The following is a 17,881-nucleotide window of genomic DNA, read 5'->3' on the forward strand; positions in this document are numbered from 1 at the left end:
GAGAGGAGAAGTAGCAGCTCCACCATCGCCAACAAAGGTTCAGCTATTTATTTCATCCGTCGACTAAAAAGTATCGCGCAGATGAATAACCAGGGCTCAAAACCAGAAGAAATTAAGACAGCCGAGCATATTGGAAACTTGGCTTTTCAGAGATGCCCAAGAAATGTTCGTATTTTGCAACCTAATCATAGTTGAAAATATCGTGTTTAAGAAGCGGATGCCTTTCTAAGAAGCTTTTAGTACTTCAGTGGAACGATGTCAAGACGTTTTGAAGAAACAAAGTGTTTATAGTTCACTATGAAAGGTGTCTTCTAACCGTTGAAGAGTAATTTTCTGTAGTATGTGCACAAAGGTATCTTTAGGTGCTTTCCTGTGATTAATAACTAAAAGGGTAGACAAAGGAGAGGCGCTACATTTCCCATATACCACGCTTACGGGTGAGTGTGTTGCACCCCAGCAGGTAAGTCCATCGAGCTACACAAGATCAAATATCAATTAGCATTTATTAGAAAAAGCACTTCTCACAAATAACACTTCACAGTGCTCTTCTTGTACTACACTAATTCTAAGGTCCAGGAATCGGTATACAATTCCTTATCCCCTTCATAATAGGTAGTCGTGCAGGGATAAGTACCCCTGGTTAACCAACTACCGGGTGTTTCATCTTCTGGCGTCTCAACTTCGTAAATTTCAGTTTCAGAGGGTTCAAAAGTGCCCAATTTAATCTCCGTTTTCTTGAAAGTTATTCCAGCTTTCTTGGTAATTTGTACAAACCGTAAGTTCTCCATTTTTCTATTCTTGACTTTAAACCTAACAACCTGGTGAAACTTTACACCCCCTGGGATTTTGGTGTGAACTGATTCCAGTCCTTCGATTTGAACCGTTTCTGGGTCCTTTCCTTCGACATATACGACGTATTGATAAGGAATGAAATCTGGATGTTGGTGGATTGACATGATAATTTATGTTGTTGATTTTGAAGTAGAGACATAAAAGAGGGTGGGAGATCTCTACTTATATAAACCGAAATTTTTACTAGAAGAACGCTACACTGCTACATGGTTTGTGCAACATAAATCGTTGTCAACAATGACACGTTTTATTTTCATAATACAAAAAAAAAAAACAAGTTAGCCAATCCTGCATGCTCTTCATTTGCACGGGATATTTTGTAAATCAGCAAAATGGATACCTTTGATTTTACGAACTTTGTGGGGGAGGAGAGAGGGGTGAAGTTATGACGTCAGCCACACTGTTCCCTATACAAAGTACTTTCCTTTTACACAGTCCTATAAAGCCTCCAAAACAGTTATTGTCCAATATGGCAAATTCCTGTAAATTCATTCACCTCTTCTTCCAACACTTCCTTCAACTGGGGCAAATTGCACGATTTTTCCTCAAAACTGAAATCAAAAGGTGACTTACTACTAGCCTCTTCAGAAGAGTTTCTCACAAATTTGAAAAAATCTTGTGCTAGAATCTCATCAACCGTTAATCTCTTCTTGCAGTCCCACTGTAATAAGTTCTCAATCAAAACGATTGCTTCATTTGGGGCAAACGGGTATAACGACGTCCAATTTACTGGCTTGTATTTTACCCACAGAATTCCCTCAACTTTCCAATTGTACTTTTTAATCGTCTCGGGTGGTGGGCTGCCCAACACCTTGAACAATTCATGAATCTGCTCATGCAGATTTTTCCCAGGAAAAAGTGGTCTTCTCCCAAATAGCTCTCCAAGTATGCAACCCACGGCCCAAACATCGACCGCTTTTGAGTAATTCTTGGTTGATAAAATCAATTCGGGTGCACGATACCATCTGGTGGCAACATAGTTGGTAATTGTAGCAGTGCGGTTCTTGAAAAACTTAGGGTTTATCCCGCGTGCTAAGCCAAAATCACATATCTTAAGTGTTCCTTGGGTTGTAACCAAAATGTTGCCTGGTTTCAAGTCTCTGTGTATAACATCAGCCGAGTGGATATACTTTAAACCACACAATACTTGATACATAAAGTTTTGTATGTGAAATTCCGATAGTTGAACGTTTGAATACAATACCCTCGCCAAGTCAAGGTCTGCCAACTCTTGAAAACAATAAAGGCCATCATACGGCTTCACATAGACAATGTCGGAGTCAAGCAACGATGCGATCTAGTCAGTCGTTAGTATGTCACGAATTTTTGATATTGGGGCTTCAACTCTCAACGTACATTCTTATGGCCCTTGAAGAACTTCATAAACTTGAGCTCCCTTATTGCTCTAACCAAAAGTATATCCTTGGTGAATATTTTTGTCACCTTTTTGATGGCTATTTTATGCTCAAGACCGGTGCTCAAACTCTTGGTATCGATGGCAGAACAAACGACCCCGTACGATCCTTTTCCTAAAACCCGAATTATCTCGTATCTTGAATCAACTAGGAAGTAATTTTCTTTATCTGTGTATGTAGAACATGACTCAAAATATCCGTTTTTACCTCTCAAAGAGGCCATCTTGTTGTTGTTGGTTGTGGTGGTTGGGTGTGGTTGTTTTGTAATGTGTGTGAATACATTGTTGTGTATCAAAAAATTGTTGCAAAAGTGCGTTCCTTGTTCTATTCTAAATTTTTTATCTTTTGTGCACGCAAATGTCCACAATGTGTTGGGACAGCAGATAAGATTGTTAATTGATTGAGGAGCTAGTCTTTTAGGAGCTTTTGGAGCAACAGTGGTTTAAGGATGTTGTTTATATTCTCTGTGCTGAAAGGCTCTATATACATCGACTCGTAAGGCCAGAAAAAGAGCGAGGGGATGGAAGGCGAAGGTGGTCTTTTTGAAAGCTTCGTCCGTAAAAAATAGCTTGATAACTCCTAAGCCTCGTAATGACTAGACCTCTCTTCCCTACTGCTGCCCTCTATGTCTAGATAAGCTTGTTCCCCGTGGATGATTTCATTACAAATCATCTTGGTAGCGCATTAATAATAAAAAGTCAAAGGCGCTCCAAAAAATAATGGTGAGGTTCACTCATCAAACGTCACAACTATGACTAACACCAACCTCACATTGAAACAACTTGATGCAGTTCAGGACCTCATATTAGACAAGTTGGTGCAAAATTCTACGCGAATAAAAACGATAATTTCATGCCAGCTTTATCTTGTCGAGCGGTTAGTTTCACAATGCAAATTGTTGGAAAAGGTCGGCTATTGCGACTATGAGCTCGCATATATACTATACGCTTTGCTGAAACGATATTTAGAACTTTTTGAAGCGAAAATAAGAGGCTCTAGTGGCGAACTTCACTCGGTAGTCAAGGGTGTAATAGAACAGAGAGCAGAACAGGAAGGAGTTATTCGAAGTCACTTACATGACGATTCGAATGGCGATGGTTTACTCGATAGATTCAAGGCATTAAATGATAACACGGCGACGAAAACAGCACCACCAAAAGCGAAAGCAAACAGCTATCAAGAACTGGTCAGTCCTACAGAATTACAACAACTTTTCAACAACAGCAAAGTTCTACTCATTGATTACCGACCCCACAAGGATTACGTGCATAACCACATAAAGCACCCAAATGTTATAAATATTGAACCTTCACTAGTGGAAAGTCTTTCAGAGGAGGCGACGAGCGAAGATTTGGAGGCTCAATTAAAGCAAACCTTGACGCATCAACAACAGAAGGTTTTCGAAGATCGACGAAAGTTTGATTATGTCGTTGTATACAACTTCAAGTATGGCGTACTGGGAGATAATAGATTTATGGAGATATTGAATGGTACGGAAGAGACGGTTGCCAACCCATTTCGAAGGTTAATTGACCTATTGACGACAAAGAATGCGTTGATTTCTTCTAAGCTTAGATTGTGGCCCGTTTACTTGTCCGGGGGAATCCGAAACTGGCATGCTATATATGGTGACGAAGTGGTTGAAAATTCACGTAACCTGGCTACTGTACAAGACAGAAATGGGTTAGTTTACCCAAAGTCCTTTGACGATTATTTGTCATCGGCAAGGAGATCAAGTCCTAGTCCCGCTACTTTGGAAAGTAAGAAGAATTTAACACAAGCAAAGGAGAGTACACCGGAAATCCTACAAAATGCACTGTTGGTGTCGCTGGAAATGGGAGTTCGACCTTATAATCCGCAATCAGTTAGTACAAAAGCAGCTACAACCACGAGCACGCCACGTGGAGATGCACCACAGCCAAGCTTCAAGCTGCAAAAGGATCAGATGGCAAATATACTTGATGGATTTAGTACCGGTTTGGTCAACTTGGGTAATTCGTGCTATATGAATTGCATGATTCAATGTTTGGCTGCTACGCCACAACTAACATCTTTCTTCTTTCCATCTGTATCAATGAATGGATCCTACAAGCAGCATATAAATGTCAACAACAAACTTGGTACGCAAGGAAAATTAACTATGGGCTTTGTTGAACTACTTTTAAACATGTTGAACAATAATGGAAAAGTTTTCAGTCCCTCGAAATTCAAAAGGATTGCTGGTGAGTTATCTCCTGGGAAACAATTTGCTTCATGCTCGCAACAGGACTGTACAGAATTTGTCACGTTCTTGCTTGATGGGTTGCATGAGGATTTAAATCAAATGACAGTCTTGGATCCAAAGGAGAAGAAGCGGATATCGGAATTGACACCAGAACAAGAAAAAAATAGAGAAGTGTTACCAGTAAGACTTGCATCAACCATAGAATGGGAGAGGTATTTGAAATTGAATTTCTCAATCATTGTGGATAACTTTCAAGGTCAATACTTGTCTCAATTACGTTGCTTGGAGTGTGGGTCGACATCGACTACTTACAATGCGTTTTCTATATTGACTCTCCCCATTCCCGAGAAGTTGAATCAAACGCAAAAAGTCACTTTGCAAGACTGTATTGAAGAGTTTACTACTACTGAGTTGCTTGATGACGGAAACAAATGGCACTGTTCTCATTGTAAGAAGTTCACCAGATCAACAAAGAAAATTGCAATCACGCGATTGCCTCAGGTTTTAATATTGAATTTCAAGCGGTTCAAGGTGAATTCCAACGGGCAAATACGCAAGTTGGAAACGTTTGTAACTTATCCTGTGACTGAAACGTTGGATTTAACTAAATACTGGACAAAGCCTGGAACTACCATGAGCGTATCTGGTGGACCAAAGATGTCTCTTGAAGAGGAAGCCACCATTCTTGAAAGTTTTCCAGTGAGGAATCAAGAGCCTCCGTTTAGATACCAGCTATATGGTGTCGCCAACCACTTTGGTACCCTATCCACGGGTCACTACACTTCCTATGTCTACAAAAATGGAAAGAAGCGGTGGTGCTACTTTGATGATTCCAAGATCACACCAAACGTTTCGCCCGACAAGGTGATGAATAAGAATGCGTTTTGTTTATTTTTTCAAAGGGTATGATTTAGATTATATATTCTGTACTATTATGCTCCCTATCGTCTATTTCGACTACCTTTAACTTAGGATGGTTCATGACTAACTGCTTACTCACTCCGAGCCAGAGCCAGGGAACTTTATCTTTAGGCGAGATCTTCACGGTTCCATGAAAGTTGGTAACAAACAAACGATCGTTAACCGTAATATTAGTGGTAAAATTAATAAATTCATTAAAGATTGAAATCGCTGACCAAAACTGTAGTTTTCTCAAACACGCAACTAGCAAACTTGTAATTTGTCCTCCGTTTAAGCAATGTATAAACACAGGCTGGTTCTTGTTATGAATCATGAGGTCAAGAGCCGTTAAAGCCAAATCGTAATCCAAAGGTACTGACCTCTTCTTTCCTTTGCCTCCTGAAGCGCACTCCAAGTGTATCAAACGTATCGATTGATCGTGCGCCCATTGGTATAATACGGAATCTGTCTCTAGAGTGATGGGTTCTGGTGTTAATGAAATTATCGTCTTGAGATTGAGCGTTTCTAAGAATTTAAAGTTTGGCTGTCGTGGATACGCTCCACGATATAGGTTGGGTTCGACTAAGTTGAATCGTAGTGGAGGTATGTAAGCTTCTGGAATCGCTGTCATGGTTTGAATTGTGGGAGTCGTGCCTTGGAAATATGACGCAGGAGGGAGTGTAGATGTTGCTTGTCAAAAGCAAAAAGTCTGGTTTTTTTTTTCTTCCTCTTATCATCTATTTACCATTAAATTAAATTATTTTACTCTAGAAATACACATTCTATAGACTCTCTACACATTATAGTAATTTCGGTTTTTTACTATCCTCAACATTAGTTGCCAACACTTCCTCGATGGACCAACGTGGGGGCTGTCCAGGAACTTTGGAACCACCAGCTATACCACTACTGAACTTCAAATATATCAAGTCCCCAATTTGGTTGAACTTGGTGAGCACGTAATCCAAATCTTCTTTCGTTAATGCCGAAGAAACGCATAACCTAGCTCTGGCACTAACCAAGGGAGTGGCAGGGTAACTCACAACGACCACAGCAATGCCCAAGTCGTACAACATTCTCGAAACAGCCGGCATTTTGGGAGGTAAGAATAGCAAAACTGGAATAACTGGCGAGTCGTCAGCACCATATACAATATATCCCAATTTTTTCAACCCCAATCTCAAGTACCGTGAGTTGAATGCAATTCTCTGTAATCTCTCTTGCCCTTCTCCGGGGTTAAGATTACCACTAATGACGTTTAATGAAGAAATTATTTGTCCCAAAACTGGTGGTGGGACGGATTCACTATATGAGTTGGTTTCATAGTCCAATTTCATTCTATCAATCAATACTTTGTCACCAGCTATATAACCTCCCGTAGCACCAAATGACTTGGTTAAAGTACCCATCAAGATGTCAACTCTAGCAGGGTCTACTGAAAAGTAGTCACAGATTCCTCTTCCCTCTGGGCCTAATGCGCCAATCGAGTGAGCTTCATCAACAAATAAATAGCAGTTGTATTTCTCTTTGAGGTCGATGATGTCAGGCAAATTACACATGTTACCCTCCATAGAGTATAAACCCTCTACTGCGATTATGATTTTTTTCCAGGGCCTGTGAGTCTTTGGCTGTCCTTGTGCAATTTGGTTACGAATTACTTGCTCCAAGTCCTTGATATCATTGTGCTTGTAGACCTTAACAATAGCCCCCGATAATCTAATACCAAATCTAATTGATGCATGGTTCAATTCATCTGAAATAATCAAAGTCTTTGAGTCGGCGACAGACGCAAAAAATGTTGCATTAGTTCCGTACCCTTGACTCACAATAATGGCATCCTCTTTTCCAACAAAGTCAGCAATAACTCGTTCACATTCACGGTGCAAGTCGGTAGTACCACAATATGACCTTGGAGAACATCCTGAGGTGCTATATTCGTCAACACATTTCAAGGCAAAGTCAGTACAAACACCACTAGATTGGGCAAATCCAAGGTAATTGTATGAGGACAAGTTGAGACATTCCTTCGAGGTACCATCGTACAAATAACCGGTTTTTCCATCTCTAATTCTGTTGAAGCATTTGATGTATCTGCCTGGTGCTCCGTAAATAGGTCTTGCGAAACAATCGTCGATTCTTGTCTTCAACCTACGCACGTAAAAACTCTCAAATCCATCGTACCATGGCGCGTATCCATCCTTTTCAACTAAATGTTCGTATTCTTGCGGTTTAAAAATCTTTCCGAAAAAGTCTCTAATATGTCCAATTATAATTAATATGAGGTAGTTCAAGTAAGTTAATAGGTAAATGACGTATGGAGGATCGTCATCAATTGGGATTGGTAAAGGCTCTCCAACAGGGTGTCTTGAAACATACAAGTAATCTCTCGACAGTTGTTTTCCATACTCAAGATTACTTCTGACTTCAATGGGTCGGTTATCTTCTGGTGCATTTGGAATAAACTTGGAGTAAGTTTTAGTGGTTGTCGACATATTTGGCGGGTGCAATCTATGGAATAAATAGGGCTTGCTAATCTGAACCTAAGTCGAGTGAAATCACGTATCTCTCTGAAAACTCTATCGTCCCTTTGGAGAAACAAATACGTGAGATATTAAAAAAATGAGCGAAATGTATGAGTAGGGTGCGATTAGTAAATTGGGGATGTATTCCTTACTGGAAAATGCGTCTTCTGTCTATAATTTTATATCCTGGTGATGAAGTGCCACACCGGTGTATTATAATACTTGCACAACTTTTCTGTAGTCTGAATGAGAAAGATTTCTAAACTTCTGTTGAGATTTTAACAAGAAAGGGAAAAAGAAAAAGAAAAGGAAAAAAAAAAAAAAAAATAAAAAATAGAAGGGTATGCGTTACGCGAAGATTACGTAAAAGAGAAAGAGAAGTATAGGGGAGGGAGGCAAAATATATCCGGAGTAAAAATTTATATAAGCAGATCTTACTATTGTGGTTTTGAACATTGTACACTACTAACTTTAGTTGACACGAAAAAAAAAGAGAAAGAATGGCTGCAAACTACACCAAGACCAATAGTATGAAGGACTTATTATTCATTTAATGGTCTTCATAGGCAGGCGACTGTGTTGAAATAAAAAATAGACTCGTAGGCAAACAAAACTTCTCTTTAAATAGGAGAAATCTAAGTTACACGAACTCAAGTTAGATACAATAAAGACCAACTCGTTGAAAAGGTCACCGTTTGTATTCACTAATCCAATTTCCAACTTTCAGGTAACGTCGACTAATTGTAATGGTGAATCGGGAGAGAGCAACGCCTGTGCCATTGATAGAATCAATAACAACTGCAACTGCAATGGTAATAGTTTCAAACTCTTAACCCTTAACACTCAGCCTGATGCATCATGCTTTTTATTTTGTTAATTTTTCTCATCCACAACAAGTTGGAATTAATGTCTTATCTCAAATTTGTAGCCTTGGGTTGACTCTCTGACACCAACAATCCTCTTCACTGATTCAATATCCTCCGATAGTAATTTCATGAATTTGTCCCTGGTTCGTTTGATCGTTTTTTTAAATTTATGTTTCTCACATTTCTTGTGGACGTCGAGTATGGTTGAATATACATCAACAAGAACCTTTGATGCCGCCAATTTAGCCTTAGCTTCAACTATATTGTCCTTAATATCAGCAAGCATCCTTGGTTCTCTCCTACCCAACTCACTATTTCGAAATTCAAAATCATAAATATTCTTGCGTACATTACACCATTTCAAACTTGGACCATCACTATGCCTTTCGCCAGAAGACTGCAATTCCTGGCTCACTTGCAATGACATAATACTGGCCAAAAACTTTTCAACCGCTTCACATGATACCAATTCTTTCCTACTCAACAACAATCTTCTGAAGGCTTCTTGACCTTGGTACTCATACTCAGTCATTAATGCACCAATTTCTTCAGTAAAGATGCCTTTTCCCGGACAATCACGAACTGAACTAATAAGTCTTTCGATTGAGCTCGTAATTTCAGACTCCTCTCGACGCAATTGCTCTAACTCATTCAAAAGTGGCTGATACTTATCCACTGTGTGTTCCAAATTTTGGAAAAAGTTTTCCACTACTATCCTAAATTCGTTCTGAAGCCTAATGTACCCTGATTCAACAGAATTCTCTTCGTTCAAAGGCCTCTGCTTGTAGGAGTCCAAACTTCCCACAGTGGTTGAATTAGGCAACATCGGCAAAGCATGACTGGGCGATTTAACAACAATTCTCAAATTCAGCTGCACCAAACATTCATTAGTATCCAATTGTTGCGCTGCGGCATTCAATTCAAGTAATAGCAGATATCCAGTCGCATTACAATTCTTCATAACATGCCAGCAGAGGCCGGACAACATCAATTCAACTGGCGTAACCGCGGTGGCATTGCATGTATTTAATCCGGGAAACACCAAATCTTCAATCACAATACAAGACTTGGTAAAACTCAGATGGTAGCTGGGCAGCATGTACAGAACTGACGCATTCTCAGTATCTTCTTCTTCTTCAGGATAATCATTGTGGAAGACACTTTTCAAGTGGTGGACAAATTTTACTACTTGACGCTTGAAATTTGCTGCCAAGTTAAATTTACTGGTGGACCTCTCGTATTCATGAGTGAAGCGGGTTCGGGAAGAGGTTCCGGAAGTAATAATATCAAATAATGTCATAACTTTTATTAATTTATGTAAATTATAACAGGTTGATATGGATATGTTTCTCTGCAGAAGAAATGAACAATCAAAATGGGGGAAGGGGTTTTTAGATTGATTTTTGCCTTTTATTTGTGGTAAAATGTACTGCCAAAATCAATCATCAAAAATCAAAATTTAAAGCTGATATTTCAAGTCAGTATTTGGCGAAACAGATTAATACATCATGGAATATGTACTTAGAATGCTGTGGTAGCCACTCCAACATTGAAACCTTGGTGTATTCAACCCCTCTTGTACTCCCTTATAATGAGATTGTAATTTGGTTGTAAAAAAATAAGACAACATGGTAGTGTATCTTTACCAGATTTTAGTACAGTAAACTAGAAAGGATCCAGGATCTCTCCAAAGTGGTATCTCAATCGAATAAGGCTGATATTTGAATATGCCGTCATATAACCAATGTTGATTACATTCAGAGCCTTTAGGAAGTCATTAGTGGGTCTGACCATTGAGTTGCAAAATGTCTCAACAATATGGTTTTTGCAACTTATTTTTGCAACTCTATCTAACTTACTTGAAGATACACCAGGGAGCTGAAAGTTGGTAAACTATCCATACACTACAGCCTCTATTCTGCCATATACTTGCCTATCGTCGGAAGTTCCAGGTTGTTCTTCTATAAGATATAAATGTTGGCTCATAAGTGTGGGGTAGGCGTAGCACAGTCTCATAAAAGCCACCAGCTTGATCTTTTATACATGGAAGCCAATCTACTGGATGATGGTTATCTAAGGAGAGATTGGCAATTGTTTTGCCGACTGAAAACGCATTGCTTAGTTTTCTACTCTATACACTTCATACGATCTATTTTCATCACCAATTAGCTTGAGCATGTAATCATACTTGTTCAACTCCCAGTCGATATGGCCAATGGATAAAACAGTCATATCGTTGAAAATGGGATCATTGGAAATAAAGTCATGGCAACGGTGCATCACTTGAGCATCTTCCATACAGGAGAAAGCTTCGTCTAGTATCAAAATCTCGGGATTCTTAATCACCGCCCTGAGAAACAACGCCAACTTTTGATTCGTCATGCTCAAATCGATGAAAGGCGAATCGCCATATTGCTCTAGTATATCTCTAAATTTGTTTAAAATGTAATCCACTCGATCCTGTGCTTCCTTGTCCAACTTGTCCAACTTTGCTCTGTAAGAAAAGTTTGAATTACCAATATCGCGAACCAATCCATTATATATGATGTCCTTCATTGTGCTGCTATGTTGCGGAACCAATGCATGCAACTCCGGCGAAGATATGCCAATTTGGTTATTGACATCAAAAAAAGTTACTCCACTTCCAGTCTTTCTCAACTTATTGTTTATTTTTAATACAGATCTCCAACTTTGCGGGTGGTCAGCAGTAATCAATGAGAGAATGGTAGTTTTTCCTGTTCCATTGTCGCCCAAAATTCTCCATTTGCTTCCTTTGGGGATCTTCCAGTTGAAGTCATTTAGGATTACCAAGTCCTTGTAAGCAACCCTGGCATTATCAAATTCTATGTGAAACGACTTTTCAGAATTTACCGCTTCGGGGCTTATCTTTACCAAAGACTTGGCTGCTAGATTTTTCTCACACAGTCTAAAATCATCATTTGTTGCAATTGCCTCTTTAAACTTTCTCGAGAAACCGGAATCATTTTGGCGCCCCATCAAGGCTATCCCTTCTTCATTCACGAAAGATACATTCTCAATCCATCCTGGTATATCATCCTGTGATCGCAATCCTAACACAATGCTAGTTCTGAGTGTATCATGTACCTTTTTCAAGGCTTGGCTTACTTTCTCCGTATTGGAAGGGTCAAGACCCAAAAATGGGTCATCAATTATCAACAACCTGGGTTTATTAACCAACGATTTTGCGATCCTGGCTCGTCTCATTTGACCATTACTCAACGAATTGATCCATTTCTTTTGAAGGTGCTTCAAGTTGAAAAGTGTCATTAGATCGTTGATGTACTCCAGATTGAAATGTTTATGCAGAGTATTATAGTTGTTCAATCCTGTGACAAAGTTGAATACTGAATTCGTGTCATCGCTCATTTCCAACGCTCCCTTGAAAGAGTAGGACTCATATCTAGCTGACATGTGCACTCTGTCAAGGCCAGATTTGTCGTTGAAATTTAGAAATTGAAGTTGAGTTGCAGGCTCGTTGATGAGTGGGTACGATCTCGAAAGAGGTGGAAACGATATATACTCTCCCGCTGTTATCTTCAACATAGTTGACTTGGACGGTCCAGTGATAGCCCAGGTGCTGGCGCTAGTACTGGTGTTGGTGCTGATGCTGATGCTGGTGTTGGTGCTGGCGCTGCTCTCGCCCGATTCACCATTACAATTAGTCGACGTTACCTGAAAGTTGGAAATTGGATTAGTGAATACAAACGGTGTCTTTTTCAATGAGTTGGTCTTGAATTTAGCATTCCTGATGGACAATAAGCAATTCCTGAGTATTCCAGACATGGGTGGGGCTGTTGTTGAGAGATTGGGCAGAGATATTGTTCGAAAAGATGCGAAATGTTTATATATAAACGGGCGACAAAGAATTTTAGGTTGCCAGTCCGCTAAGCCGAGCCACTAGAAATTACAATGTCTCCGCGAAACCGATCTTCTTTTTTCGGTGTTCGCTTTGACACCCCAGTCGGGTTTTGGTCTGAGTGGGGTGTACTCCGAAGTAGTCTTCAGCTTTGTTTCTGTTTCTAAGTGCAGCTTTAGTTTTCAACACATGTATCTAATTATACCATTTGGTAAATAAGCAGAGTCTCCTGTATTTGCAAAGCAGACACCATACAACTAGCTGTAGGTATGTAATGGTCTGTTTTGCTTCCTCTCTAGGTGTTTTTGGGTACAGATATAATTTGATCAAAAGTACACACCCTCTCCTTTCCTCTCTTCTTGTCGTCTATTTCAGAAAAACCACGACATATAGCTCCTTAGCTACAAACAGCAAAGCTTTCCGTACCAATGGATCCAATAGACACTGTATATGTCAAAGAAGAGGAGATATTCAACGAAAACTCTTCCAAAACCAGCCCAGAGAATGAAAGGGCCAGTAGGACAGAGGAAACGATAGATAACTTGGAACAAGAAATTGACAAAGCATATGGAGTAGTTGAGGCAAAGTTTCAAGATTTATGGAATGACAATGCAGACTTGCTTCAGAATAAATATCACTTGGACGAGCACAAGCAATCGTTAGTGAGACAGTTGAACACGTTGAAAGCAAATGTGAGTGAAAACAAAAACTTGCAAGCTGCTAGCGAAGGTTTTAGAGCATTCGAAGAACAATTGAAACAAGCAAATCTCGAGCAACGTTTACATGTAAACGAGTTGAAAAAGACTGCCACCAGTGCCCTTGATGCCTTGGATTCCCGATTGGAGATTGTTGAAAATAAGGCTAATGAGTATGTCACCCAGTTTACATCGTTTTTCTCCAATATAGTCTCAGTGAGACCCGAAACGGACCCAGAACAACCACAGGATGACAAAGAAGTGCTTTATAGCTCACCATTAAACAAATACACTCAGTATGGTACAACAAGGTATGAACGCGACTTGTTAAAGTTGCACACAACTGAGGCATACTTCACTGAGGATGGAAATGACGATCCGGAAGAATTAAAGCAGTTCAATTCAGATTCAAAAACCACTGAAATTGATAATCTTTTAAAGAAATACCCTGACACGTTGACTGAGATGATGAATGAGCTTGTGCCAGTAAGAGTTAGTTATAACACTTTTTGGTACAGGTATTTCAAAAACGAGGAGAAGTTGAAGGAATTAGATGAACAGAGGAAGAATTTACTCAGGAAGGAAAAGAATGGCGAGGAAACAACAGGTAAAACCAATGAAAAGGAAGAGGACGATTTTACTTGGGACGATGAGGATGAAGAAGAAACTCCTGTAAAGGTAGACAAGCCCAAGGAGTCTGAAACGGCCTCTAATACGAGATCGGAGAAGAGCAAAGTAAAAGTTGGTGATGGTGTCGACAAGAATGACAATGATGACGATGATGATGATGATGATGACTGGGAATAGTTACGTATCAGTGTATTAATTCTTATCTCTGTAATGTTAATATCCGAAAATGTAAAAAAAACTGCGCTCTTTTGTTTTTAAGGAAAAAACATTGGAAAACTGATAGGTTTTACTCCCCAACCACAACAAACCACTAATGAGCCATATGTACAATAGTGGCGACTTTGCTCCTCCTTACCTGATGAAGTCTCCGTCGATTAATCTGACACCCAGGCATTCAATGAGCGCTCCAATGAGTGGAGCCAGCACCTCATTGAACTCAACACAGAACAAATACCGCAGGAACGATAGGCAAGGCAGTCTACTGGTAGATACAAGTGGTGGCAAGCCTTTAAACTACGCTGTCCAGAAACCTACTCCAACTGCGTGGGCCTCTGCGTACGAGGATTATAACAAGCCTAGAAGGATATGGGTAAAGAAGCCACATGGGACACCAACCACAATATTAGCGCAAAAGGACGACTTAGTTGACGACTTAAAATCACAAATCATTCAAAAGTACCCAAACTCAATTGGACGCCTGGATGATGCTGCCAACTTGACCCTCAAATTGGTTGCACTGGATGTTGCCACCCCCGACAGTTCGCTGGAAGTGCAGTTGGAGAGAAATGGTCCAATTGATGATGACATAGAGTTAGAACCCGACCAGAACGCGTGGCAAGTACTAGATGTACATTTTCCGCAAGGTATGGGAATGAAAGATGCAATCATAATAGAGAGCTACAATCCTGAAGCCAGTGCACAGGACGGGCATATTTCAAGGGAATCCGATCAACGATTCGCTTATTCCAATCAGGAGAGACCACCCCTTGCCAAACCGCCAAATGATAAGCCTCAAATGAAGCATCCGCAACCACGTCAAGCGGACCTGCCAAAACTGGTTCTACCAGCGCAAAGTTCTTCCTCGCAGCAACTATACACGCAACAATCGCTGGCACAAGCCTTGAAACATTTTCCAGCACCCAAGTCAAGCTACACTAACGTGCAAGGTGCATCTTTTAAGGACAGATCAGTGTCGCCCTCAGTAACAGCTGCCAAAAATTCACCCGTTCCGCGAACCCCTTCCCACTCGAATTTTGCTCATTCACCAGTACAAAAGTCTAATCCACAAGCTGTGCTTCTTTTACCCAAAAACTTTTCCATAAATTCCAACTCAGGAGGTTCATCATCAAAGTCCAAGGTATTGCAAGAGGCTATAGGCACAAACATTCACGCCGGTGTTAATTCTGATGTCAAGGCGGAACCGGCGCTTCTGGAAGAGGTCTCAGACACAAGGGATAAAAAGGACGACGTTGGGTTTGACTCGTCTCCCTCGCCAGCTCTGAATGCAGAAGCGGCAAAAACTGACTTTTTGCCATCCTTAGCCAAGACCATGAATTCAGGGAAAAGCAACAGGCCTGAAAAAACGAGCGACCCTGCCCTAGATAAGGTTTTCCCTTCCATTTCGGTTCTCGTTGTTGAAGACAATGCCATCAATCAAGCTATTTTAGGTGCATTTTTGAGGAAGCGGAAGATTCACTACCAAATTGCAAAGAATGGCCAAGAAGCTATTGACAAGTGGAAAAAGGGGGGCTTTCATCTAGTTTTGATGGATATCCAGCTACCTGTGAAATCCGGTATAGAAGCCACAAAGGAAATACGACATTTGGAGAAGTTGAATAAGATTGGTGTATTTGATGACACGGAGTTGAGCAGATTGGCGTTGAATGAGTTACAACCCGATGATAAATTAGATACAAATACTTTTAGATCACCGGTGATTATTGTTGCCCTAACTGCTTCATCTAACTCATCTGTCGACAGGAAGAATGCTTTAACTGCCGGTTGCAATGACTACTTGACCAAGCCAGTAAACTTGGTGTGGCTTCAAAACAAAATTACAGAGTGGGGTTGTATGCAAGCATTGATTGATTTTGAAGGTTGGAAGGGTAAGAAGAACTGGAGCACTACATAGATTTGTAGGGACTTTACTGTAGTTGTAAACAAATTGACTTGATGGGGATAACTTTTGCAGGCGTTACTTCTGTAAGCTACACTTTTGTGCAGTCAAAGCACAACTGAAGGAAAAAAAAAAACCAAAAAAAAAAAAATCTTGAAAGGGTGAAGTCACAACTGGTTTAAGGACACAACTAGTCGGAGCAAAGATAACATGAGCGACGAAACTACCGTTGAGGGAACAAGTGGCACAATAACACAACAGGTGCTCCCATTGGAGGTCATAGATAGATCAATTGGAAAGAAGATCCGCATATTGATGACCAGTGATAAGGAATTTCGTGGAACACTAATAGGGTTCGACGACTACGTCAATATGGTCTTGGAAGATGTAACAGTTGTTTCTGAAGATAAGGGAAATAGCGGAAACAATGAGGTGGTGAAGAAGATGTTGTTAAACGGTGGCCAAGTGGCTATGATAATTCCCGACGTGGTGAATGCGTGAATCTATAATGGGACAGAAGTCGGTGAAATGCACTACCCTTTTGGTGATAGAAAGGTAGAGAAGGTTCTCCTACAATTTTAGTGTATAAGTATGTTAGTAATTAAAACAGTTTTGCCATCGGGACACATGATGGCGTTTATAAATATTCTATTTGAAATTTCTCTGTTGTGTTTGCAACTTTTTTGTTTTTCAATTTCCTCATACCCCATACCCAATGCAATTGACAATATCATTAGACTTTAGCGGAGATATCATAGCTGTCGACGTACCTGAGTCTTTATCTCTTGACGATTTCAAGGCTTACCTTCAAGCTGAAACGGGAGTCAGTCCTGATGAACAAACTTTGAAATTGAACGGAACGCCATTGAAGGCAAATAAGACGTTGACGGAATTGGGAATTGCCAACAATGATTTATTAGTCTTGTCTAAGGCAAGAGCTGTGCGGACACAGTTGCAGCCACTACAGCTGCAACCTGCACAAGCACCAGCACCTTCTACAAACATCCCGTCGAGCTCACAGATCAACGAACGGGTGGAAATGATTAGGCAACAGATTTTGTCAGATCCACAGGCTCTTGAAAATATCAGAATCACCCAACCTAGTCTCTACAATGCAATCAATAATGCTGAAAACTTTAGAAGCTTGATGATAGAACAAGTTAGGGAAGAGCAAAGAGACTCGTCGTCGTCTCAAACAGAGCTTCTTCGCTTACAGCAGGATCCCGACAACCCTGAAAACCAGGCACGTATCATGGAGTTGATTCAGCAAGAAGCGATTGAGGAGAATATGAAATTGGCGTGGGACATTAGTCCTGAAAGTTTCACTAGTGTAAACATGCTTCATCTCAAGTTGAAAATAAATGGCGTGGAACAGATTGCCTTGGTTGATACTGGAGCGGCTATGACAATCATTAGTCCTGATATAGCTGCGGAATGCGGTATTTCAAGGTTAATCGACAAAAGGTTCCAAGGTCAAGCTGTTGGTGTTGGTACTCAGACCATTGATGGAAAGATCCATAGTGTGCCACTCGAAATAAATGGGACGGGTGTTGAATTGCCTTGTTCTTTTTATGTCGTTGATACGTCAGTGGGTATCTTGTTTGGGTTAGACATGTTGAGAAGACATCGTTGTGTTGTTGATTTGACCAGAGATGTGCTAATCATTGGTGGTCAATTTGAGGCTAAATTCCTATCGGAATCAGAGATACCAAGAAAGACATTAGGTGGTAACATCTTTTCACGAGAGGCATAGAGCCTAGCTGAAAAAAAAAAAAAAAAAACTT

General features: G+C 40.3%; 10 protein-coding genes across 10 annotated transcripts; 5 read left to right on the forward strand and 5 right to left on the reverse strand. All coding sequences in view use genetic code 12, as the record gives it.

Moving 5' to 3' along the window:
* Positions 1 to 554: 554 nt before the first annotated feature.
* Positions 555 to 956, reverse strand: CANMA_004450 (uncharacterized protein; the record flags this gene model as incomplete). The annotated part of the gene is made up of 1 exon (XM_051816728.1): positions 555 to 956. The coding sequence occupies one exon, from the start codon at positions 954 to 956 to the stop codon at positions 555 to 557; it is 402 nt and encodes a 133-aa protein (XP_051669946.1).
* A 353-nt stretch (positions 957 to 1,309) lies between these two features.
* Positions 1,310 to 2,490, reverse strand: CSK1 (mitogen-activated protein kinase; the record flags this gene model as incomplete). The annotated part of the gene is made up of 2 exons (XM_051816729.1): positions 1,310 to 2,149; positions 2,263 to 2,490. 2 exons carry the CDS (start codon positions 2,488 to 2,490, stop codon positions 1,310 to 1,312), a joined length of 1,068 nt encoding a protein of 355 aa, XP_051669947.1.
* Positions 2,491 to 3,018: 528 nt separating this feature from the next.
* Positions 3,019 to 5,400, forward strand: DOA4 (ubiquitin-specific protease; the record flags this gene model as incomplete). Its single annotated transcript, XM_051816730.1, has 1 exon — positions 3,019 to 5,400. The coding sequence occupies one exon, from the start codon at positions 3,019 to 3,021 to the stop codon at positions 5,398 to 5,400; it is 2,382 nt and encodes a 793-aa protein (XP_051669948.1).
* Positions 5,401 to 6,191: 791 nt separating this feature from the next.
* On the reverse strand, positions 6,192 to 7,883 carry LCB2 (serine C-palmitoyltransferase; the record flags this gene model as incomplete). The annotated part of the gene is made up of 1 exon (XM_051816732.1): positions 6,192 to 7,883. The coding sequence occupies one exon, from the start codon at positions 7,881 to 7,883 to the stop codon at positions 6,192 to 6,194; it is 1,692 nt and encodes a 563-aa protein (XP_051669949.1).
* A 933-nt stretch (positions 7,884 to 8,816) lies between these two features.
* Positions 8,817 to 10,079, reverse strand: CANMA_004454 (uncharacterized protein; the record flags this gene model as incomplete). Its single annotated transcript, XM_051816733.1, has 1 exon — positions 8,817 to 10,079. The coding sequence occupies one exon, from the start codon at positions 10,077 to 10,079 to the stop codon at positions 8,817 to 8,819; it is 1,263 nt and encodes a 420-aa protein (XP_051669950.1).
* An 818-nt stretch (positions 10,080 to 10,897) lies between these two features.
* Positions 10,898 to 12,583, reverse strand: MODF (Modfp; the record flags this gene model as incomplete). The annotated part of the gene is made up of 1 exon (XM_051816734.1): positions 10,898 to 12,583. The coding sequence occupies one exon, from the start codon at positions 12,581 to 12,583 to the stop codon at positions 10,898 to 10,900; it is 1,686 nt and encodes a 561-aa protein (XP_051669951.1).
* Positions 12,584 to 13,084: 501 nt separating this feature from the next.
* DOS2 (Dos2p) lies at positions 13,085 to 14,158 on the forward strand (the record flags this gene model as incomplete). The annotated part of the gene is made up of 1 exon (XM_051816735.1): positions 13,085 to 14,158. The coding sequence occupies one exon, from the start codon at positions 13,085 to 13,087 to the stop codon at positions 14,156 to 14,158; it is 1,074 nt and encodes a 357-aa protein (XP_051669952.1).
* Positions 14,159 to 14,294: 136 nt separating this feature from the next.
* On the forward strand, positions 14,295 to 16,112 carry SSK1 (mitogen-activated protein kinase kinase kinase; the record flags this gene model as incomplete). The annotated part of the gene is made up of 1 exon (XM_051816736.1): positions 14,295 to 16,112. The coding sequence occupies one exon, from the start codon at positions 14,295 to 14,297 to the stop codon at positions 16,110 to 16,112; it is 1,818 nt and encodes a 605-aa protein (XP_051669953.1).
* A 195-nt stretch (positions 16,113 to 16,307) lies between these two features.
* On the forward strand, positions 16,308 to 16,598 carry CANMA_004458 (RNA-binding protein; the record flags this gene model as incomplete). The annotated part of the gene is made up of 1 exon (XM_051816737.1): positions 16,308 to 16,598. One exon carries the CDS (start codon positions 16,308 to 16,310, stop codon positions 16,596 to 16,598), a length of 291 nt encoding a protein of 96 aa, XP_051669954.1.
* A 214-nt stretch (positions 16,599 to 16,812) lies between these two features.
* Positions 16,813 to 17,850, forward strand: DDI1 (Ddi1p; the record flags this gene model as incomplete). Its single annotated transcript, XM_051816738.1, has 1 exon — positions 16,813 to 17,850. One exon carries the CDS (start codon positions 16,813 to 16,815, stop codon positions 17,848 to 17,850), a length of 1,038 nt encoding a protein of 345 aa, XP_051669955.1.
* Positions 17,851 to 17,881: the final 31 nt, after the last annotated feature.

The sequence above is a fragment of the Candida margitis genome (genome assembly GCF_024628925.1).
Source record: "Candida margitis strain CBS 14175 chromosome Unknown scaffold69, whole genome shotgun sequence".
NCBI classification, from domain to species: domain Eukaryota; kingdom Fungi; phylum Ascomycota; class Pichiomycetes; order Serinales; family Debaryomycetaceae; genus Lodderomyces; species Lodderomyces margitis.